The sequence below is a fragment of the Camelus ferus genome, chromosome 9 (assembly GCF_009834535.1).
Source record: "Camelus ferus isolate YT-003-E chromosome 9, BCGSAC_Cfer_1.0, whole genome shotgun sequence".
NCBI classification, from domain to species: domain Eukaryota; kingdom Metazoa; phylum Chordata; class Mammalia; order Artiodactyla; family Camelidae; genus Camelus; species Camelus ferus.
Genome location: NC_045704.1, coordinates 7,013,839 through 7,038,786, shown reverse-complemented (window position 1 = coordinate 7,038,786; position 24,948 = coordinate 7,013,839). Strand labels below are relative to the sequence as shown.

Here is a 24,948-nt window from a genome sequence, read left to right as displayed (position 1 = left end):
TGACTGGGGGGAGAAGCAGGGCGACCCGAGGGCAAAGACAACTTGCTCCCGAACTCAGCCCCTCGAGGGCACCCCCAGCCCTCAAGCCCCTCCCCAGGCGCACGCCGAGGGGCTCGCAGCCCCAGGGTACCCTCAACGCCTCCCGTCGGCGACACCGAGAAGGGCGGCCTGGCCCCCCGACCACCGGGGTCGCTCCCTGCCCCGCCCCTCCCCTCCAGACCCACACCCTCCGCCCTCCCGGTCCCCCCTGGTCACCTCAGAGCGCAGCTACGCGCGCACACCGGCCGGACCGCCACCACCCGCGGCTCGTGAAAGGGACGTCGCAGGCGCGGCTGACAGACCCTCCTCCGGCTCCAAGGGGCCAGGCTGCACTCCCAGAAGGCACCGGGCCGCCCGCGGGGGTGGGGGCGGGGCGAGGACGAGACAGTAGGGCGGGCAGCCAATCAGAGGCCGAGCTGGCCTCCCCTGCCGTTTCCCCCCCTTGCGTCGGCGCCGTCCTTATGCCATGGCAACGGCGTAAACAAGAGGAGACTGGAGAGACCTAGAGGAACAGAGGAGGCACGGACGCAGAGACAGGGAGGGAAAGGTGAGGACCACAGACGTGCACACCCAAGGATGGAGACACCAGGAGGCCAGAGCCCCAGAGACAGCGAGATACAGAGGAGAACAGAGACAAGGAGACCGACAGATGGCGACACAGCGAAAGGGAGGAACCCAGACTCAAAGAAGAGGAGATCCCGAGGCTGGGAGACTCCGACGTGGAGACAGACCCAAGACAGGGACAGACAGAATTTGGTTGGCCTAAAATGGGGAAGACAGAAACTCTGAGAAAAGAAGGCCTGGAGATGGAGACAGCGAAGGAGAGAGGCAGAAACAGGGAGACAACAGAGCCAGACTCATAGCCTTAGAAATAGACGTGGGAAGGGGAGGGTATAGCTCAGCGGTAGAGTATATATATATGCCTAGCACACACGAGGTCATGGGTTCAATCCCCAGTACCTCCATCAAAATAACTAATAAATAAACCTAATTAACTACCCCCTGAAAGAAACAAACAAGCAAACGAAAACCCACCAACAAAATAAATAAATATAAAAAAAAAAAAATAGACGTGGGAACACCCAGAAACAGGGATGTGGGGGCAATAAAAGGAGGTTCTTCATATCCGGGGAACTGATAGAATTCGAAGACCACCCATACTGTGGGCCTCAGGAGCCGCAGAAATGGAGGAAAATGTGAGAGAGGCAACTGGGGTAAGTGATGTGCCCCGAAGCCCAAAATGGCTGTCGCAGCTCCAGTTCACAGAGCCAGGATGCTGCTTCCCATTCCAGACTTTTCTAGATGGCAGTTTATGAGGCTGTCATTTTGAGGGAGCTGATTTTTTTAATGTTTCTCTGAACAGTTTTATTTTACATATTTATTTACAACAACACTGCCATTTTGGGGCATTCACTTCCATGAATTTTAACTTGTATAACCGACAACACAAACAGAAGAAATAATAGATCCACTGTACAAAAAACTCCCTCCTGCTGCCCTTCTCCCCCGCCCATAACCCTGGCAAACACTGATCTGGTTTCCCCGCCTACAGTTTTGCATTTTCCAGAATGTCATATAAATAGAATCATACAGTATGTAGATTCAAAAGTCCTTGGAACAAAAACCCTTGAGACATTGTGTCTGAGTCAGAAACTGGGAGAATTCTTCTGCCATGTCGCTGAACTTACTGGAAAGAAACTCTAGAAATATAACAGGGCATGAGATTGGCATGTTTTGAGATTGGCATGTTTTAACCAAACGTAATTCCTCTGAGATCCATTCAAGTATCAACAGTTCATGGATAAAGAAGCTGTGATGTATTTATATAGTGGAGTACTACTCAGCCATAAAAAGAATAGAATTGTGCCATTTGCAGCAACATGGATGGCCCTGGAGATCATCATTCTAAGTGAAGTAAGCCAGGAAGAGAAAGAAAAATACCATATGATATCCTCTCAATGTATGCCATCACTCTGGGGTACCAGGCCCAGCAGCCAACCTGCCAAGACCTCATCGACCTCATCATCTCAGTGCCTGGAGCCCCACCTCCACTCGGGACAGACACCCACACACATCCCAGCTGCCATCATCCACATCCAGAGAGTCTGGCCCTCTCCCAGGCAGCTCCTTCAGCTCTTCCCACCTCAGGGGGCCTCCAGCCAATCACATACACTACAGTCTGGGAAGCAGTGCCAGCTGTGAACTCCTGGTGACAGGGGCCGAGAGCCTACAATGGTTGAGAAGGCTGCCGACGTCCCTTCTCCTTCAGCCTCCAGAGTCAGAGAAGAGCAACCTCTACGTCCTCATCATCAACAAAATGAACAATAAAAACAATAATAAGAGCAGTGGTAACAGTGGGAGGTGCAGTAATACCAGTGGGGCGGGGAGCAGAAGCAGCAGACCCACACCGAGCCTGCTCTGTCCTGGGGCCTCTGTGCCCCTCACTGCTCTTCCTCCTAATGAGCATGGGATTATCCACACTTTGTAAGTGAGGAACTAAGGCACATAGAGATTCAACAAGTCACCTACGACCCCACAGCTATGGAGACAGAATCCCATGAGAAACCCAAGTCTGACGAAAGTCAAAACGTGTACTCCTACCCATGGCGCTAACACTCACCTGGTCTGGCCCAGAATTCTCATGCAATTTCATACCATTTTTCTTTATTTGGGGTTAGGATTCCCACATAGGCCTTCTGAGCAGCCAAGGGATTGCCAGTTAAATGAGTGTCCACTGACTGTCAGGGACAGCGTTTTCTTTCGTAAATAAAAGGCCCAAAGTGCGCACCGGCACATATACAGAAAATACTGAAGATATTCTGATATATAATTTAGACTAGAAGCCCTGTGACGTCAGAAGTTCTCTCCTGTTTAGCCAGCTTGTCAGGAGCCTGTACACACTTGTGTGTCTGGCTTCCCTCCACCTTATGAGAATTTTCAGTCTTGCAATAAACAGTGACGATTACAGGTGACACTGGCTACAGGAAAGGAATCAGGTAACACTCACTATCCAGCAACAGGAGCAGGACTACATCACCCTCTTTTGCTCCCACAGCTGTGTCATTCATTGTTACCCCAGCAACAGTCTCTTCTGTGAACGTTCTGGTTTCCTCAGATGGAAGAATCTCACTAGTCATGTAATTCCCCCTCCTGATACTAGTTATTTTATCAGACCTAAGACACAACGGATGGTAAGATGCACATTTTGTGTGCCACTGAGAAAACAAAAGGCTGCCAACTGAACTACAGGCTGCCATTGATTAACCTGATTTCCAAGATGTTAAAATGTGAAAAGAAAATTTAAAAATTTTTTTAAATATGAAAAGAACGTGTATATTGAAATAAATGAATGAGTTGAGTCCTGAGGGTTCTATGTCAGGACTAACTTCCAGGCACACACTTTTTCTAGAAATGGGACAAAAACCTGACTGTGGATTATTTGCAACCAGACAAATGCTCTATCAGGGGCTTCTCTCCAAAACCAATTCTGTGATGCCCTGGAGTCACGCTGTTGATGAAGTGGCCGCTAGATGTGCGGTGACGGGGATCGAAGTGCAGTGAGTGCCGTACGTTCCAACTACTGGTATTTGGGATACAGGTGGTAGAATAAAATGTTACTGACATGAATTTCACCTGTTTCTTATTACTTTTTAAAAACATATGGCCACGAAAGAGTTTGAAATGACTTATGTGTCTCATATGATATTTCTATCAGACAGAACTACTCTGGAAGACCAGATCTCCAGTTGGAAGCTTTCCCCCATAAATGTATGATTGCTGTCCATTTTTTATGAGTTTTCCTTAACATTAAGGTTAGCAGCACCTTAAGGGACTTTCCCGTGTTATCACTCTGTATTGGCCAAATCAAAAATACATTCCTTTTACCCAAGAGCGTCGGCAAGAGTTTTTACCAAGACCTCGAACTCATCATGTTAACCAAATCTTCCAACGCAAAGAAAAGCAACAGTTCCAGTGTAAACGTTTCCCACATTAATTCCATTCCTAGGTTTTGATTTGCACATCATATAACAACAAAGGAATGCCATGAGAAGTAAGTCTACCCCCGCCATCTTGGTCTCCTCCCTCAAAGGTGTCATTGCCCTCAAAAGGTTTCACTGTGATATGTCAGAGTCTCATGTATGTATTTTTAGCACAATCCTTGAAGGTTTTTTAACACATTTGTTACATTTCTAGAATTTCTTTCCAGTAAGTTCAGGCAGAAGAATTCTCCCAGTTTCTGACACAGACACAATGTCTCGAGGGTTTCTGTTCCGAGGAGTAAAGGATGAGTTGCATTATTTTCAAAGAGCCGCTCGTCAATATGAAGTCTCTGGCATTGCATAAGTAAAGAGAATTGGACAGAGCCATCTTCACATTCACTGACTTTACTCGAGTGTCTGTCCAGTGTGCCAACTCTGGTGTCTAATAAGAGCACAGCTGCCCTGGAACTGACATTTGACCCACTGGTACAGGGGCTCTTGAGAATGTATCTTCTGGTGTTTGGTCAGACAGGAGCTGTCCCTGAAAGCTTTGCCACACTGACTACACTCATAGGGCTTCTCGCCTGTATGGATCCTCTGGTGCCGGATGAGGCAAGCAGTCTCAGTGAAAGTTTCCCCACATTCTTTACACTTGCCGGGTTTCTCCCCGGAATGGACTTTTTGATGCACCATGAGGCGACCATTGCAGTTGAAGGATTTTCCACAATTCATACACTAACACAGTTTCCCTCCAATGTGAATTCTCCCACATTTAGTCAGGTATGAGCCACAGCTTCCCACACTTGGCACGTACAAAGGGTTTCTCTCCTGTGTGAATCCTCAATGGACAATAAGGTGGGAGACATTGGGGAAGGATTTCTCATATTCATTATGTCTGGACGACTTTTCTCTAGCTTGAGTTCTGTGGTGCAAAACAAGGAAGAGTGGTGGCTGAAGGACTTCCTGCACTGGCCGCCTTCATGCATCTTCTCCCGTGTGGGTCCTCTTGTGCTTGATAGAGGCAGAGCCAGCACTGAAGGCTTTCCCACATTTACTGCATTTCTAGGGCTTCTCTGCTCTATGGAGGTCGTAGTTCTTGGGGAAGGGTTTTTCCACAGTCACTACAGGTAAAAAGCCTCTCTCCAGTATGAGTCCTCTGGTGCCAGGGAAGTGAGATTTCCATCTGAAGGATCGCCCACATTCATTGCAGTCAATGTATTCATCTCCAGATGAATTCTCTTCTGCTCAACAGTGCATATGCCCTGATCAGACACCTCCTCTCACCCCTCCCCTTGTGTGGCTGCCTTTCTCTGAGTTAGACCCTGTTCACTCGGGGTGCAGAATGGCTGTCAGAATTTACACTTTCAGTTCATCTGGTGGGCTTGTCTCCTGTTCTCCACCAAGGTGGCCAGGTTGTCCAACCTGGCTGACGGCTGTTCTGTGGTCATCTTCATCAAGCATGGGACCTTCATGGCTTTTCCAACAATTGGATATATAACTGGAATGCTTAAATGTCTGAGTCGTGTTCAAAGAAAGCTTTTGTCTGGGACCTTTTTGAGATGGGTGAGGACTGAGGAGAGGGTCGTCCTCTCTCCATGTTCATGATGACTACAGCCTCTCATCAGACCCTCTTGTTGTCCTGGGTAGATGCCTTTCGCCTCAGATGAGCCCCTGGGTTTTTATGGAGCATTTTTACCTCGTCCTCACACTCCCAGATTTCTCCTAATGCATATAAACAGGAATCATCCCCCACATATCTTCCATTTTCTTGAAACCGGATGGTTCTTCCCCCAAAACAACCTGCGTTGCTGCTTCCATTTGGACTTTTGTTTCCCAGGCTGGGGCAGGGAGAAATATTTGAATCCTTAGAGAAAAAAAAAAAAGAGTTAAAATGGCATTATGTTAAAAACTGGCTAGACGCTTAGCTGCTAAAACTGACTCTGTGTCCACCCTATGACGGCAATTCCACCTGCAGGTGTATGACTGAGAGCACTGAATGAGGAGCGTCCTAGCGCTCCCCAGCACATGGCAGGCACACTAAGGCCAATCATTATGAACCCGCCTGCTGCCATGTGCCCACCTTCCCAACTGTCCCACCCACTAGCATCCAACCCCACCTACAGCTCAGTTCTTAGTGGAGTGAACATGCAGCTCCCCCTGCCCCCGGATCCATGCGCAGACCTGAGTCACTACAGACGTCACTGAGAGTGTGTGTAGGGTGAGAGATGCAGTGCAGGTCGGCAGCCTCACAGTCCTAGTTGGACCCTGGCTCCACCACTTCGTCAGAGAATGAGAGAGAGAGAGCCCGCGATACACCCACAGGTTCTCCATGACCACCGCTGCAACAGGGCTCTCGGGTTCACAGTTCTTGGGGAACATCTCATCCAGGTATCCATCCCCTCTCTGGGTTCCCCTCCAGGACTCCTGGCTAGACCAGACCTACAAACAGCGCGGCAGAGCCTCTAACCCAGACCCTCAAGCCCTCCTCACACTCATGGCCCTTGTCACAAACCACAGTCCCTCCACGTCTGCCCACGAACCACTGTCCTCTTTTCATGTCACACCAGGGCCTCACATCTGTGCACCCGAGCTCACTCTGACCTCTGGGCTTCTTCCTCACACTCAGTCTTCCCCTGAGGCCACGGGTACCCAGCAAACGGGTACAACGTATCTCAGGCTGTGGAGTTAGAACTCCAGACAAGGTACTGAGGTTTTTCTTTTAATTGAAATTTTTATTAAAATAATTGTAGATTCTCATACAATTAAAAGTAATAACAGAATGATGCCTTGTATGCTTTGCCTAGTTCCTCACACTGGTTACAATCTGCAAAACTATGGTAAAATAACACAGCCAAGATACTTTCATGCAATCCACTGATCCTCTTCACATTCCTCAATTTCAGCTGTGCTCATTTGTCTGTGCCTGCACTAAGCTCTACACAACTCTACCACCTCTACGGGTTCTTGTGTGTACAACGGCTAACAGCAAAAGGCGCAGCTCCAGCACCAAGAGTATCTCTGCTATGGGCTGTGCTTTAATAATGACACCCACTTCCCTCTCATCGCCTGGATAATGTTTTGACCACCTTCCTCATCTCCTGAGGGTTACTTCCTCAGGCATTAGTTAATTTTGTGTTTCCATGCCAATTTAAAAATTGTTTGTTCTAGTTCTGTGAAAAATGCCATTGGCATTTTGATAGGGATTGCAAATGATAGGTCTGTTCAAGTCACTTGCCCGTTTTTATGCTGTGTTTTCTTTCTTATTGGGACGCCGAGTTCTTTGTGTATTCTGGACACCAGTCCTCTGTGGGGTCTGTGAGCATCAATTACTATCACCTACTCTGTCGCTTGCCTTTTTCACTTGTGTAACACTGCTTTCTAACGAACACAAGTCCTTAACTTTAATGTAGCTAGGTTTATCAGTTGTCCCTGGTTTGGTTAAAAAATATTGGTCTCTGCCAAGATCACAAAGACATTCTGTTTTTCCCTCTGAACTCTATGGTTTTGCCTTTTCTTATTTAGAGCTGCAGTCCTCAAGAACCTATTTTTGTGCATAGCAGGGGTCAAGCTACGGCCCACAGGTCAAATCCAGTCCAGCACCAGTTTTTATACGGCCTGAGAGCCAAAGATGGTTTTTATTTTATTTATTTATTTTTTTTTTACAGGAGTCCAGGTTTATTGAGGGCATAGAGGTCTACAGGGGAGACCCAGGTGCTGGTGGGTAGGCCTCCCATCAGCCTGGAGGGGCAGCGGCCTAGCGGGCAGCCAGGGATGGGGTCTCCAAAACCTGGGTTCACTTGAAAGTGTGACTCTCACCTCCACCACGCCCAAAGCCTTTGGGTCCGAACATGGCAGCGTAGTAGGGGTGGTTGCAATAGGGCTTGCCTTCATGCTCAGCGTGACCCCCTGAGGTCAGCATCTTTCCACATTTCTCACACTTCAGGCAAGGCCGATGCCAGTCCTTCCCGAGGCAGGTCACCCGCTCAGCAAAGTACACCTCCTTGTCACACTTGGGGCACTTGGGCATGGTGGCGCCTGGTCTGGGTGGGCTGACTGGGCAGGAGCCGGCAGGTGTGTGGGACTCAAAGATGGTTGAAAAAAATCAAAAGAATAAGGTTCAATGACAGACGGAAATTATATGAAGTTCAAAGTTCACACATGAAATTTTACTGGAATACAACCACGCGCATTTGCTTACAAATTGCCTACAGCTGCTTTCACACTACAACAGTCGAGTTGTTACAGCAGAGACCATTGGTGTGCAAAGCCTAAAATATTTATTATCTTGCCTTTTACAGAAATTTGCTAACCCCTAATGTACAGTGTGAGATATCACCACCGGATTTTAACTATTTTTAAATTCTTACAAAACCATGAGATACGACTTCATACCTACTATGATGGTTATAATAAAAAAGACAAGTAGTAACAAATGCTGGTAAGCTTGTGGAGAGATTAGAATAGTTATACATTGTTGGTGGGAGCATAAAATGGTAGAGCTGTTGTGGATAAGTCTGGCAGTACCTCAAAAGGTTTGATGAAATAAAATTCATATTTTAAGGCAGGACAAGAAAATTTGAATAAAATTCTGTCTGTTTGGGCCTCCTCCTTCTCTCCCTAACGTGCAGTGTGCACCTGCATTTACACATTAACCAGAGCTCCTCAAACATGGGAACGTCTGCTCGGAGGTAAGGACAGTTTTACCTTCAAAGGTAAGGAAGATCATTTTCCCCCTTCTTCTGACATTAGCAATGTAATTTCTCAGAAGAATAGTGTTCTTTCCCAGCTCTGTTGGAGGGTCATGTTGACTTGCTGCTTCCTTCATAAGCGCTCACCTGGACTACGTGTCTTTGGTGAAATTTGTTAAAATATCAGTATGTCGTTTTGATCCTTTGTCTCAAAAATGTGTGCTACTCTACCTTTGACTTCTAGCAGGTGGGACGGTTCTCGGTTTCCGAGTCTGTCTCCCAGGTTATAATCCTCAGTTAGTCTCAAATAAAATTCTTTTTTTTTTCTTATTTTGATTGTTAATTGAACTTTCGTTGACAGATTAAACATAGAGTTGCCATGTAACGCAGCAATTCCACTCCAAGGTGTCTTACTCAAGAGTACTCAAGTATTCACACAAAAACTTGTACATGAACAATCAGAGCAGCCTTACGCATAAGAGTCCCCACGTGAAACAACCCAAATGTCCCTTAACTGATGGAAGGATGGTATAGCCATGTGATGAAATAGTATTCAGCCATAAAAAGGAATGAAGCACAGACACCTGTTGCAACATGGATGAGCCCTGGCAACATTATGCTGAGTTAAATGAGCGACTGGCTGCATGGGCTGGAGGATGCCACTTATGTGAAATGTGCAGGGTGGTGAAGTCCACAGAGACAGACAGCAGACTGGTGGTTGCCAGCGGCTGGAGGAAGGAGGGAATGAGGAGTGCTAATGGGTACTTGGTTCCTTTTGTGGAGTAATGAAATGGAATGGAATGGAAGAACGGCGATGGCTGACCAATCTCGTGAAAATACTAAATACACTGAATTGTACATGTGAATTTTTTTCAATTTAGAAAATTGTTTAATCTCTTTTACCATAAATGGCCACTGATTTAGTTGAACTGCTTTGGTCACCCTAAGCCTAGACATCCTAGACTTATTTATATGCTGTTGTCTTCTTGGTCACACATACTCTCAACCCATGCATCTCTGGAGGTCTGAAATGCTGCCCTTGTAAATGTGGGTTTTTTTATTTGGCAAAGGCAGCCTTCCACCTCACCCCGTCCTCTTCTCCAGGGAAGCCACTTCTCCAATAGCTGTCCAAGAAGGGATGTCACAACGGCTTTACTGCCCCTCCCTGAATTTGACGTATCCCAACTCCATTCTCTCTTGGTCCACAATGCCATGCACCCTGGCTTCCCTCCTCCCTTCTTGGCCACTTCGTCTTCATCTGGCTGCCTCCATCCCCTCTGTTTCTCCCGTGGTCGCTTGCATCTTGGGTCTCCACCCTGAGTGCTCCTCTAACAAAATACGAGGTCTACAAGGCTCTTCCTACCTGGTCCTGCCTGCTCCCCTCCCCTCCTCCTCCCTGATGCCCCCCCACTTCCCCTCCACATCAGCACATATCGCTCCAAGTGGGGCAGTCTTCCCTCCCCGCCCCTTGGAGGAATTAACTCCTTTCCTCCTGGCTCTCTGCTATTGTTTTGGTTCTTTTTCCTATTCAAGTTCAAGTTGATGTTTTGTGACTGTTTGATGAATGCCCATCTTGCTCTCTAACTAGACAGTTCCATGAGGCTGGACACACTGCCTTGCTCCCAGTTAGACTTCAAGGGGACCAACATGTTGACGTCTCAGATGCTCATCAGGTGTTTGTTGACTGAATGAGTGAACTGCAAGATGTTTTCCAAAACATGAATGATTGCTGGTGGAAGGTTAGACTCCAGATGTGATTTCTTATTTTCATGTTTTTCTGGACTTTGCAAGTCTTGGCCCTCACTGAGCAAGAATTACCTTAGAATCAGAAAAAAATAAAGACATGCACCCACAGCATGGATGCCCACTGTTCACTTGTGCTGGTTTACCTCCATCTAACTCTTAGCTCAACAAGCATTTACTGAGTACCTGCTGCAGTATTACAACAGCCAGGGAGGCCAAGAAAACAGAACAAGGTGTTTACAGTCCAGCAGGGAAGATGAACAAGCACTGGATGGTGGGGATGCCTTGGAGAGACCTAAAGCAGGGAAAGAGGACGGAGTGTCTGTGTTGGGCAGGGGCGGTTACAATTTTAAACAGAGTAGTCAGGGAAGGCCTCACTGAGAAGGTGATGTGTGACTGATGAACTGCAGGAGGTGAGGAAATGAGCTTGATGTGTTGGGGGAAGAGGATCCCCACAGAGAGAATGGGCATTGCAGGGGCCCTGACATCAGAGCGTGCCTGGTGTGTCTCAGGAAGAGCAGGGAGGCCACTGAAACTTGAACAGAGTGACCAAGGGGGAGATGGGAGGAGATGGGACATGGAGGTGACAGTTGCTATCAATTAAAACATTATGGCCAGAAGACACCAGAAACTAGCACGACACTGGAAATCAACTATACTTTAATTAAAAACAAAGCAAAACATTATGGCCAGGCCAAAAAAATTAAGAAGACAACAGAGGTAACCTGTGTTAGGGCTCACAGTATTTGCTGCTTCTTCCACCAGGCTTATGTTAATTTTTTTTGTTGTTGCCGGAACAAATTACCACAAACCTCACAGCTTAAAACAACACAGACTTATCATCTCACAGCTTCCATTCACTCAGCAGCCTTCCCCCGACTCTGCCTCCAGAAAAGCTTGTCACAGTTCCAAGGGCAGCCGCCCAGAGCTCCCAGGCGACAGCTCTCACCCAGGCAGTGTCACACGGCCTTGGAAGGGGTGCTCCCAGGTCCTCCCAGACCTCTCTGTGGCCTCTGACTCCCCATTCTCTGAGACCCACCCTCTTCTCCATAGTAACACCTTCTCATGATCCAAGTCCCAAAGAAGGAAATTACTCTTATGTCCCAAGCTGTGGGAAGCCGATTCCAGAGAAGTTGCCCCCCATTCATGCTTACAGCTGCCCTGTGACCCTGACCAAGTCACTTCTGGTTTTAAAAAGGTCCAAAGAAACCCCAAACTCACCTCCTTTTATCTCCACCTTTTTATTCCTCATCAAGTTATTTTAACAATGCATGATTTGTAATAGAAGAAAAATCATACACAGTTAATAGTTCTCTTGGAAAACCACATTTATTTCTCCATGATCAGCTTCCAACCTACATCCATATATGTGCACATCTTTGCGTGGCTGCAGCAACAGCAAACCTTGCATTTCATGCTTCTGGTTGCCAGCCATATCACAAGCAGTTTCAACACGGCCACAAAACCTTCATCGTTATGGTCTGGCAATGGCCGCGTGGAACAGGTCAGAAGTGTCCCGAATGATGAGGGGGGACAACGTAAACACACAACTCAGTGTTTTTTGTCTCAACAACTAAAGCGATGCGCCACACATCTTAGCAGCAGGCCTTCCCTGTTGGCAGGAGCCTGCTTCAGCCTCCTCTTAAGAGGGACAACACCACTGTCCACTCACAAGCAACTTCCTCTTCCAGCTGCCTCTCCTGAAATGAGTCCTCAGCATCTTGCAGGACCACAACACAGAAACACATTCAAACAGCAACCCACTGTGTGTGGCTGCTGCGGGATGGAGCACTGTGTGGGGCCTCCCAAAGGTTGCCTTTGCTGATACAGAGAAGATGGGAAGGGCTCCCGCCGAAAGTGCCCCTCAGTGGATCAAGTAAGAGTTTGCTTCCCTCCAGTAAGGCAGGAGCTTCCTGTTGAAGGGTCCCTCAGCCCGGTCACACAGGTCCTCCCCCGTTTAAGGACTCTGATGCAGGGGTGGGTGGGCCTCTGGGGAAGCATCTTCCCGACTCCCGCAGGTTTTATTCCAGTGTATGTACGACTGGGTTTGGTACAGGCTGGGTCATCCCTGAAGCCTCTGCCAAGTCTCTTACCATCCTGTATTCTCTCCGAGAATTCCCTCATGTACCAACTTAACAGTATGGCTAAGGACTGTTTCATATCCACTGATCCACTGGATAGCTCAACGGAGTCTTTTCCACTGAAAGGGAGGAGCCTGCCCTGAAGACGCTGCTCCTTCACACAGGTTTTTGACAGCAAGTTGGAAGACGAGTGTGGCCCAAGTTCATGAAGTGTCCACAGGCTGTTCTCCTGGGTGTGATCTTCGGTGCCGGACGAGGGAAGAGCTCCTTCTGAATGCCTTCCCACACTGAGGACAATGGCTGGGACCCTCCCTGCTGTGGAGTCTCTGATGCACTGCCAGGTGAGAGTTCTGCTTGAAGGACTTTCCACATTCTGGACACTGGTATGGGGTCTCCTTAGTGTGAATTCTCTGATGCTTGGTCAGACAGGAGCTGTCCCTGAAAGCTTTGCCACACTGACTACACTCATAGGGCTTCTCGCCAGTATGAGTCCTCTGGTGACGGATGAGGCCGGCAATGTTCCTGAAAAGCTTCTGACACTGGTCACAGCCATAGGGCTTCTCGCCAGTATGGATCCTCTGGTGCCTGATGAGGTAAGCACTCTCAATGAAAGTTTTCCCACATTCGGTACACTCGTAGGGTTTCTCCCCAGAATGGATTTTTTGATGCACGATGAGGTGAGAGTTCCGGTTGAAGGATTTCCCGCATTCCACACATTCGAAGGGCTTCTCTCCAGTGTGCGTCCTCTCGTGCTGAGTGAGGTAAGAGCCGTCTCGGAAGGCCTTTCCGCACCTGCTGCATTCGTAGGGCTTCTCCCCAGTGTGGATCCTGAGATGCACGGTGAGATGAGAGATGTCGGTGAAAGGTTTACCACACTCATTACATCTATACGGTTTCTCCCCTGTATGAGTCCTTTGATGCAGAATCAGGGATGAATTTCGGTTGAAGGTTTTTCCACATTCTAAGCATTCGTAAGGTTTCTCCCCAGTGTGAATTCTCTGGTGTTGCGTCAGAGCTGACCCATCGCTGAAGGCTTTCCCACATTTACTGCATTTATAGGGCTTCTCTCCTGTATGGATTCTTTGATGTACAATCAGGTTGTAGTTCTTGGAGAAGGATTTTCCACACTCACTACAGGTATAAGGTTTCTCTCCAGTGTGAGTTCGGTGATGCAAAACAAGGGAAGAGTTCCGTTTGAAGCACTTGCCACATTCAGCACATTTATACAGCTTCTCTCCAGGGCCGCTCCTCCTGTTTTCAGTAAGAGATGAACTCAGGGCAAAGATGTCCCCAAAGTCCTTACCCTCATACAGTTTCTTACCTCTTTTCATTATTTTTTGCTCACCAAGAGAGGCAAAATGGTTAAAAGGCTTCACACTTTCAATGTATTTATAGGGTTTCTCTCTAGTTTGAGTTCTTCCAAACTGAATAACTTCCATGGAATGGTTGAAGGCTTTCCCACAAGTGTCACTGTTACCTGTTCTCTTAGCTACACAGCTTTTCTGACAACTGTATAAAGCTGGGTCACAATTTAGACTTTTAACATCTGAGCCGTGTACATGGAAACCGTTGGCTGCAGAAACTCTCTGATGTCGTGGAAGGTCTGGGCTCACACTCAAATGCTCCCCAAACCCAGGATATTCACGAACTGCTTCCTGAGCTCCTGGTTCCTCCTGAGTTATAGCTGATTGCCTCAAATGCCCCTCTTGGTTCTCACAGTCCCAACTTTCACCTAGAATGGAGAAATGAGGACCCTCCCTCATGAATCCTTCCACCTCCATGTCACAGGATAGTTCTTCTGCAGGAATGTTCTGAGCTGTCATTTTCAATCTCGTGTCTCAGGCTGGAAAGTAAAGAATGAAAAAGACAGACTTAAATACATGAAGCTGTACCTGGAAGAGGAATGAAAAATGGTGATAGGCCAGGCGTGAGGGTGTGTATCTTTACCAGTTTTCTTTTTCAAATTCACATCTATACAAGGTGGGAGATAAAGTGAAAGTCAAGGGATGGAGCCAAGAACATGTTCAACAAGAGCCAAGAACACGTTCAAGAAGAGCCACATGGCATTTTCATCCTCCCAGAGAACAGGCAGGAGGAACAGTGTTGGGGGGAAATGTCACCAGAAGGATTAGCCCCTCACGTGGGAGACCAGGGCCAGGTGTCACTGCTTACACAAGAACACCATCTCAGCTGCTGTGTGCTTGTCCCCACCACCCACTGCCCCTACCAACACTCAGCACACACTCCAGGGCCTGCACTTCACAGTGGGCTTATGCAGCACTGAGTGGGCAGTTCTCACCCCACCTTTGTGGCAGAGCTCTGCCTTCACAGATGGGACACAGCACAGGTCTGGTGACCTGAAAGTTCTGAATTCCTAGATCTGTCAGTGACCTCCCTGCGGGGTTATTGTGAGAATTACATCATGTCTGAGGCTGGCTCTGAGCTGGGAAGGACAGTTCTCTAAGTGGTTGCCAATGTCTTCAACATTGTTCACCTTCCTCTAACCACCCTCCACCCCTCTGACTTGATGATATCAAGACAACTGGCTCTCAATGCTTTTTTTTCTCCAGGTAAAATGAAATTAGACCCTTACCTCAGGAAAGTTTTTTTTTTTTAATTTCAAATAGATAAAGACCTTAACATAAATTCAAAGTTTAAATTATGTAGGGTACCTTCATGAATGGGGGAGTCCTTGATCAAAATGGCTTAATAAGCAAAAGCCATACAAAGATCAACAACTTGATACCAACATAAAAAAATTCCAAACAACAAGACACAATAAGAGTCAAAACACACGTGGCAGCTGGAGAGATGATACTATAAAGTATAAAAGAGACAAAGGAATAGTGCCCAAGATCTATTAAAAAATTCTCACAGAAAGCACACACACACACACACACACACACACACACAAAAGGTAAAGGATAAAAGAGGCATTTCATGGAGAGGAAATAAAAATGTCCTGAAAACATAAATATTTGCTCATTCCCATCATCATGTAGGCAATTACAAACCTGCTACTTTAAGAACACAAAATACGCACATTTCATGTGAGTAAAAGTAAAACAAGGTGTGGGCAGGTCTTGCAGGAAGACAGCTGGGGGGTGCGTACAGTGGTCAGTCTGCTCAGCTAGAGGCGTAGTGGAGACATGAAACGGGCACCTTCCACCACCTCCCAGTTCCACTTGGCGGCATCTCAGACTCAGAAAGCACGAGTCCGGGGAATACCTAGAGAGCAAGCTATGCCTAAGGAGGTGGTCGCTCTTAAAGGCCAGCAGGAAGCAGACAGACCACCAGTGGGGATGAACAGCACCACTAGGTAACAAAAACAGAAACCTGATGATAATGGAAGGGTACTTTCAAAATGATGAGGGAAAAACGGTCAGTCACATTATTGTCCAAGAGTGAAGGTAAGATAAAGACAGATTCAGAAAAGCAGAAGCAAAGTTTATCGCCAAGGACACTGGCCAGAAGAATAGAAAGACTGTTCTTCAGGAAAAAAAACCTAGAAGGAAGGAATGGAGAGACTGTGTATGTAAATCAAACCCAGTGATGACCACATAAAATGCAGCAATAACAATGCCTCGGGGCGTAACAACAGGATGGACTAAAATACTGAGTGGCAGTGAGGCGAATAAAGGGGACAAAATTAAGTGTCCTGGCATTCTCACACGTTATTCACGATTCATGTCAGACGTGGTCAAGTCAGGAAAAAAAGAATAAATGTTGTGTAAAACTTCCAAACCATTTGACAACATTGCAAAATGACTATAACTCAATAAAAAAAAAAAAAGTTTGAAAAAAAAAACAAACTTCCAAGCCCACAGAGCAGTGGTTCTCAACCAGAGATGGTCCTACTCCCCGGGGACACCTGGTAATGTCTGGGAACATTTTCAGTTGTCATGACGGGGGGGCAGAGGCTACTGGGATCTAGGGATGCCGCTAAACACTCTTTAAAACCCTGGACAGCCCCTCACAGCACAGAATGACCCAGCCCAAATGTCAGCAGTGCTGAAGTGGAAAAACCCTGTTGCAGGAGAAAAGATCAATAAAGGGAAAAAAAAAACACCATCAGATCAATCCAGAAGAAGCTGATAAGGGGGGAAAGCCCAGAAATGACCGGTTACAACAGAAAGTATGAAATAGGACACCACCAGTAACAATAAATGTAAGTGGCCTTAAAGGGCAAGATCAAGACATTCTGTCAGATGGCATTAAAAATGTGTTTGTAACAGACACACCAAAGCAGAAGGACACAGAAGACAAAAGCAAATGCTTGGAACAGACAAATGCTAACCAACCAAGACTGCACGGTCCTTGGCTAAGCATACTTTGCTATTCAAGTTGATGGAGGGGCAATATAACAATGGCAAAGATGTCTACATTAACAGCATGCCTCCAATACAGAACAAAGCCAGCAAATCCAACCATATGGGCGGTGGGTGGGGGCTGAATGAACCTCTCTCAGAAATGGAAATTCAGAAAACTGAACAGAGATAAGCATGAGAGACTGTAACTAACCAGCCTGGTCCCACAGCTGGACGAAGAGCCACCACCAACCAGAACCGAAGGCTTTCTAAGCACAAGTGGAAAATTTGCTACCTGATCGTAAATGGTCCAAAGAACAAGTTCAACAAAGGCCAGGCCACAATCTGTTGACAATAAATGTGGTCAAATTAAAAACCAGTAACAGAAAGAAAACAAAATAAAAAAAAAAAAAAACTTGAAAAAAACAAAAACCTGTTTCTTATTAATTCACAGATCAAAGAGATATCTTGATGAAAGCTAGAAAACATCTACTTGGGAAACACAAAGAACTGAACAATGGAAATGGTACACTTCAAAACGTGTGGCAAAAGAGGATGCAGCTAATGCAGCTCCTAGGCAGAAAATGTTGGTCTTTGGTACTTAGGTTTTACAGAGAAGACCAAAGACTGTTAGTTCACTGTTCCACTTAAGACTTAAGGGAAAGAGCTGCAGAGTAAACCAACAGGAGGTGGGAGGGAGGTGGCAGTAAGAGCAGAAATCACAAAAACTGAAAACAAGGGAACAGCCAAGAAGATCGAGAAAAACAAAAGCCTATTACTTAAAAAGACCAATGAAATAGATATACCATTGACAAGAGTAATCATAAAAAAAGAACAAGAAGGCACACATAAGTGATCTTCATCATGAAAACGAGACTTTAGAAATAGAAGAAAGTTACCAAAACGGCAACGCTGGATTTATCCTAGGAAAGCAAGGACTATGAAACATTAGAACACCTACTGATACAGTTCCCCACATTTTCAGGTAAAAAGAGAAGACAGCCCCCTACACCCCATCTCAATAAATTCACAAAGTAATTCGAAGAAATCTCACCCAGACTCATGATCAAAATGCTCCCGGATTAAAGCAGTAGACCCCTTCACCTTATGTGGAAATTCTTAACACACAGGAACATGGGGAATTAAGGTAAACGTCATATCTGAGAAAACATGAGAACTGCTCACTCTGAAGCCCAGACCAAGATCCAGATGCCTGCTAGGTCCACAGCACTCAACAGCGATGCAGAGGGGCCAGCTGGTCAGGAGCTCACGTCCCCAGCTGTCCCTCCTGGACACTCCTACTTGCAGGCCTCTTGAGGCTGCCCTGTCGCCATGCTGCACATTGCCCATCCTGAGCCTTCTGAGTAGACTGGGCCTGGGTGGCCTGTAGTTGTCCTGTGAACACAAGATGGAGAGCACCTCCCCACAGGTCTATAGCGGGCAGGATGCATGTGTGCACTTAAAGGAGGCAAGTAAGACATACACAGGGTGATACCACTTAGAGAAATGTTTAGACACACAAAATATTTTGGAAGTAAAAATATTAAAATGCCCTGGCAACACACCTAACAAAGCTGTGATCGTGACTGTCTTGGGGGTGTGGGAGGGAGCAGGAGTAAAGGAATTATCCATTTCATCTATAACAGAAATAAGAATTTGAAACAAGACTTTATTGAAATAAGACTTACACTTTCTTAAAGACATTTAAGAACGTAAAAAGACAAACTACCAAATGGGAGAAAATATTTACAAAGCAAATATCTGATAAAGGACTTGTAGAAGATATAAAAAAAACCCTTACCCAGTAATAACAGGACAATCCAAATTTTAAAAATAGGCAAAAGATCTCAATAGACATTTCTCCAAAGAAGACATACAGATGGCCAATAAGCACATGAAAAAATGATCAACCTCATTAGCCATGAGGGAAACTAGTCAAAAACACAGTGAGATACCACTTCACACCCAGTAGTGTGGCGAATATCAAAAACAGGACAGTAACACATGCTGTGAGTATGTGGAGGAACTGGAACCCTCACACACCACTGGGGGAATGTAAAACGGTGCAGGGAATTTAAAGCTGTTTCGCTTTGCAAAACAGTCTGACGGTTTCTCAGAAAGTAAGCACAGTTACCATACGACCTAGGAATTCCATTCCTAGGTAAAAACTCAATAAAAATGTAAACATGATTACACATAAACTTCTACACAAATTATGAGGGCACAGCAGCCCTATTCATGATAAAAAAAATGGAAACTTCCTAAATAAATGTCTATCAGCCGACGAATGGATAAACCAAATGTGGACATACACACAATGGGATATTCTTCAGCCTTAAGAAAGAATGAAGTACTGATAAATGCTTCAACAACACAGATGAGTCTTAAAAACATTATGCTCAGTGAAGGAACTCAGACACAGAAGATTCCATATTGTCTGATCCTATTTGTATGCAGCATCCAGAACAGGCAATTCCGTACATACTGAAAGTCAACTCTTGGTTGCCAGGAGCTGGGAGAACGGAGTATGGAGAGTGATTGCTAATGGGTAGGCGGTTTCCTCTTGGACTGATGAAAATGTTCTGGAATTACACAGTGGTGATGGTTACACAACTTTGTGAATATACTGAAAACCCTGAGTTGTGCAGTTTAAATGAATGAATCATATGGTATATGAATTACATCTCAATAAAGCTGTGACAAGTGAATTTATACCTATAAGGGGACAAGTTTCCCCCAGCCTGACCTGCAGCTCAACCTTGGCAGTACTTTCCCTGGGGGCATCTGGAAATCTGTGGAGGTGTCAGGTTATCACAAAGACGGAAGCAGTGGGAACTGCCAGTTTCTGATGGGGCTGAGCCAGGGACAGAGATCTGCCACCATGCTGGGGATGACCCCACATGCTGCTTGACTATCCTGTGGGCCACGTCCTTGCAGGTGTCAGCCTGGGGTACCGTGGTACACAGCAATACCACATGGGCTACAAGACATTAGGGAAAAGCAGTTTTTGTTTAGGAGAGGGAAGCCGAAAGGAAATCCAAATACAGCCCTGAATTCATGACCTCATTCCTATTTACCACCTTCTCCTTGATGAAAACTGGCCCTTCCAACTTTGCCCTCAATCAGTGAGGGCCTGAGTGCCATAGTGAGGTTACCGCAAAAAGAACAAATAATCACAAGTATACAGGCAGACGTTAGGACAGACTTAGGGAAATAGTATTAAATAAGGGTATTTAATGCAGGAATTGCGCTCAATTTCATTAATTAAGGTTATTCTAAAAATCTCACAGTATGTATGCCCTCATACATATCTGTATATTGCTATTTTCAGCAGTACAATAATACAAAAACTATGTTGTCAAAAAATTCATCTCAATGTTGTCCACAAATTACGGGGGTTCTCTGTTTCCACGCCCCCCTCCTCTGACCCTGTCCTCAGATATCCACAATACCACTTCTCTGAAGCCCCAGTGTTAATTTCTCCTCCCCATGGCCAGAGAAGGTGGTCTCTAAGGCTTTCTACACACTGAATGTAACCCCAGTATATGCTGAGACTTCAGGTCTGTCTGGAGAACTGCCTTCTATGCTAAATTGTCCTGATGCTGTTCCAAGTCATAACAGAGGGGGTGACTGACCCTTCACCTGTCACCCCAGATCATCCTAGGCTGCCTAGACTGCCTTAAATGCATAAGTGCTTAGAACCTGCTTCCACTAAGGTATTGTATTTCTTCCTTTCCTATTAAATACACCTGGTCTGGACCCACTTCCACAACACTCATATTGCAGCAGTGTCCAGCCATACCTCACCTCATTCAGTTTCACTAAAGACAAGGAAGGCCATCCTATTTCTCTTACTCCAAGCCTACGGCCTCCAGCATCAGACTACTCCCTATGTCTTCCAGGTAGCTGTGCCAGGCATTTAAATATAGAAATAAAATTTTTAATTCAAATGCTTTTCCTTTTATTGATTCCTCACATGCACATAAAACTTTATAATCTTTAAAATTATATTAATATTTGATATAATCTATAAAATTTTCAGTATGGTAAGAGGCACACTGCAACTATTGATCATAAAGAGTGAGCAATACAAAAAAATTAACTCAAACTGCATCACAAGCCTAAATATAAGAGCTAAAACTACACAACTCTTAAAAGAAAAACATAGACAGAAATCTTCAGAAAATTGAATCCAACACCAAAAGTACAACTGACAAAGCAGATGAACTGGATTAATAAAAATTAAAACCTCTTGGGGGAGGTGCCAAGCTGGGGGAGTAAAGAGACTCACAGATCGTCCTCTCCTACAAATACACCAAGAATTACATCTACAAACCCACTGAATTGCACAGAACACTACTGAATTCTGGCAGTGTCTCTCTCTTCGAAATATAGAATTCTTACAAAATCTGATAAACAAGTTTATACTGTATAGCACAGGGAACTATATTCAATATCTTGTAGGAACAAATGGTGAAAAAGAATATGAAAATGAATATATGTATGTTTATGTATGACTGAAGCATTATGCTGTACACCAGAAACTGGCACAACACTGCAAACTGACTATTCTTCAATTTAAAAATATACATATACATATACACACATAAAAAATATATATACATATATAACACACAAAAAATTAAAACCTTTCGTGCTTCAAAGACTGTTACTAAGAAAGGAAAAAGACAACTCACAGGACAGGATAAAATACCTGCCAGTCATCTATCTGATAAGGCACTGGTATCCAGAATAAACAACTCTTAGAATTCAATAATAAAAAGACCAATAACCCACTTCATAAATGGGAAAAGGATCTGAGTAGACAGTTCTCCAAAGATATACAAATGGCCAATAAGCACATGAAAAGATGCTCAATATTATTAACCATAAGGAAAATGCATATCAAAACCACATTGAGATACCACGTCCCTATGATGTCAGTTCCATTCCTAGGTTATCCAAGAGAAATGAAAACATATGTCCAAACAAAACAAAATAAAACCTCGTACATGAATGTTCATTTGTAACACATCCAAAATGGAAGCAACTCAAATGTCCATCAACTGATGAATGGATAAACAAAATGCAATATATCCATACAATGGAATATTATCCATCCGTAGAAATGAACCAAGTACTGATACAGGCTACAATGTGGATGAATCTTGAAAACATTATTAAGTGAAAGAAACCAAAACAAAGGACTACACTTATATGAAATGTCTACAATAGGCAAATGTAGAGACAGAAAGTAAATCAGTAAAAAGATAAGCAAGAGTTGAATTTGTCAGGGTCAGAACTCCTAGTCTAGAATCCACTTGGCATGTTTCTGGTACCTTGAGACTTCATGAGAGAAGTTATAGTTTTATGGGGATGTGCCAAGCTGGTGTAGAATTCCATTCCCAGGCACTCACCTCTGAAAGGCTTTATACCCAGTGTCTATGACCCTTCAGAGGGATCCACTTACGGCCAGTGACTGGATGTTTGACATCAATGGTGGCCAGATTTCAGCAGTCTGACCCCACCTGCATGGTTCTTGCCATCTCTGTGGACCACACATGATAATGTTTACTTCTTCAAATGATACATTTGTTAACAAAAATAGTTTGCCACCAACTTTAGCCCTGTCCTAATAAAGTTACCCACCCGATTACCAACTGTGATCAACAGTCTGACTTCATTTTTGATAAATGACTGCTGACAGCTTTCAACCCCCACCTCCCCCTCCAACAGTACACTTCCCCATCTCCTTCTGCCCCACATGGAGGTGAACTAACAACAAAGCCTGAGAACTTTTTCCTTGGTGTTGGCGAGAAGCTCAAACCATGCAAGCCCCAACCAATGCAAGGCCACCCTTATGACATCTCCATTTTCTAATCACAGTAAAATCCCAGTTAGCCTCCTTTTCCTGCACTCTCAGGCTATTTTTGGATCACCTTGAGAAGCCTGCTGCACTCTCCTGAGACAATCTCATTATGGGAGTAATAAATCTTTTATCTTCTTTGGGGGTAAGTTGTGTAAAACACAAAGAGTGTGCATATGTGTGCTACAGGAAGGGAGAAAAGAAAGGTAATGCCAATATGATAAAATGTTAGTAAGTTGAGTAAATCGATGGTTTTACAAGTGTTCATTGAACTATTCCTGTACCTTTTCTGTAGGTGTAAAACTTTTCAAAGTAAGAAGTTGGGTGGTAAGGGAGAGAAATAAGCAACAAAATGAAGGAAAGTTACCTGCTGCAGGGGGAAAAAATAACAAAGGCTTGGTGTTCTAAACATATTTTTACAAGCCCAAGTCCCTAACAACCCACTGTTTTAATTGGCAAAGGATAGGGATCTTTTTGGGGTGATGTTAATTTTTATAAAGGTTCGGATTACATTTGTCAAAACTCATCCACTGATACAATGAAGATCTGCCCATTTCAGTGTAAGTCAGTTTTCCCTCAAAAGAACTTAAAAAGCAATATTGAACTCTAATTGAGGTTGTTAAGCATACTGAGGTGCTGAGGGGGAAGTGGAGTGAAATCTACCATTTACTTTGAAAGTATCCCAAAAAAGGTTACTGGATGCCTGAAAGAATAGACAAAGGGAACAAGTATATGGGATACAGAAAGTAAGCAGATGTTAACGGGTTGCTAGTGCCTCAACTTTTCCGTTTGTAGTAAAACCTTTATCATAAACTATTGGAGGAAGAGGAGCTACGGAAATGAACCTCGAAGCCAAGGAACAGGAAAGCGAAGTGGCCACTAACAGGTGGAAAAACTCGGCCATCACTGAGAACCGCAGCAAGACCTGATTTTGCAGCTTGGGGGGGGCGGGGTGACAGGTGATATGACACCTGCCGGACTCGGTGGGAAACCGCACAGTCTGCGGGCGCAACACCGCCACCTTCGCCTGAAACCCACAGACGCCCATACCGGCCCTCCCACCACCCGGCAGAAGCGCGGCAGATCCGGCGGTCCCCGCAGCGGCCCAGCCAGAACACGGTGCAAAACGGTCCCTATGGAAGGACAGGCTCGATACAAGCGTGGAACCCCCGCGCCACGCGGAAAAAATCGTTGGGACGTCCTTACCGAAAGAGGGAGCGTCCACACCCGCAGAAGGCAGGCGCACTGAACCTCCACCGAGCGTCTACACTTGCTGAGGAGCCTCCGCACCCGCCAGGGGGCGTCCCCACCCGCCGGGAGGTGTCCACACCCGCAGAAGAGAGGCATCCTCACTCTCTATCCGGCGTCTACACTCGCCGGGGGGCGTCCTCACTCTCGGGGGCCACCGCGCCCGGGACCGATCTCTGGCCTGCGAGATGGGCGCGCCCACTGCCCGCGGGAAACCCGCCGACGGACGCGCCGCTCCTGCCTCTCACCCCGGACCCAGCGGACACCGCCCCCGACCCTACACCCACCCAGCCCTTGCGGGGAAACCGCGGCACCGAAGGGCGGAGGAGCGCGCGGACTCACCTCAGGCTGGCTGGTGGCATCGGCGGCAGGGGCGGCCGCCATGTTCCGCGCAAGTGCGCGTGCGCGCGCCAGGACCCGGATGTGCGCGTCCCAGGAGGCTCCGCGGCCTCCGCGGTGTGGAGACGGGCGTTCCTACCTTTCACTTCTGCTCCAGGCTGCACCTGAGGCCGGACCCCTCGCCGGGTCCAGCCCCCTCACCCGATCCAGCCCCTTGACCGTGTCCGCTCCCCTCACGTGGTCCGGTCCCCTCACCTGGTCTGGCCCCCTGACCATGTCCAGTCCCCTGCCCGTGTCCGGCCCCCTTACCCCGTCCGGTCCCGTCACCCCGGGCGTGGGTTGCCGGAGGGTTCAGGACTCCCGTCCGCCCGCCCTGCGCCCTCCCTTCACCACCAGCCCGGAGGCTTAAGACTGTGCCATCTGGAAGAGCTAGCCCTTCTCCGCATTTATTGTTCAATTATTTAGTGATTTCAGTGTGGACTCGCTGATACTTATTTTCTCCTACGGTTCTAATCATTATTGTGCAGCCTTATTTTTATGTACTGCATAGTTTCCAGAAATAATTCTACATCTTTTTTTTTTTTTTGAGAAAAATATGTTAAAATTCAAATAAGGGCACCTCATTATCCTTTGACAGTATGGTTATTTATTTAGGAA

The 24,948-nt window shown here is 46.0% G+C and overlaps 2 protein-coding genes across 2 annotated transcripts; both read right to left on the bottom strand.

Moving 5' to 3' along the window:
- Positions 1-7,681: 7,681 nt before the first annotated feature.
- LOC102511846 (cysteine-rich protein 1) lies at positions 7,682-10,083 on the bottom strand. The gene has a single exon (XM_006191402.3). The coding sequence runs from the start codon at positions 8,044-8,046 to the stop codon at positions 7,813-7,815; it is 234 nt and encodes a 77-aa protein (XP_006191464.1). The 5' UTR covers positions 8,047-10,083; the 3' UTR covers positions 7,682-7,812.
- A 1,010-nt stretch (positions 10,084-11,093) lies between these two features.
- Positions 11,094-24,535, bottom strand: ZNF329 (zinc finger protein 329). Its single transcript, XM_032487457.1, has 2 exons — positions 24,295-24,535; positions 11,094-14,374 (listed from the first exon to the last, which is right to left on the bottom strand). Exon 2 carries the CDS (start codon positions 14,352-14,354, stop codon positions 12,735-12,737), a length of 1,620 nt encoding a protein of 539 aa, XP_032343348.1. The 5' UTR covers positions 14,355-14,374; positions 24,295-24,535; the 3' UTR covers positions 11,094-12,734.
- Between the last annotated feature and the right edge of the window lie 413 nt (positions 24,536-24,948).

Coding starts and splice junctions, on each gene's coding strand:
- ZNF329 (XM_032487457.1), bottom strand. CDS start 14,354: ATGACAGCTCAGAACATTCCTGCAGAAGAACTATCCTGTGACATGGAG.
- LOC102511846 (XM_006191402.3), bottom strand. CDS start 8,046: ATGCCCAAGTGCCCCAAGTGTGACAAGGAGGTGTACTTTGCTGAGCGG.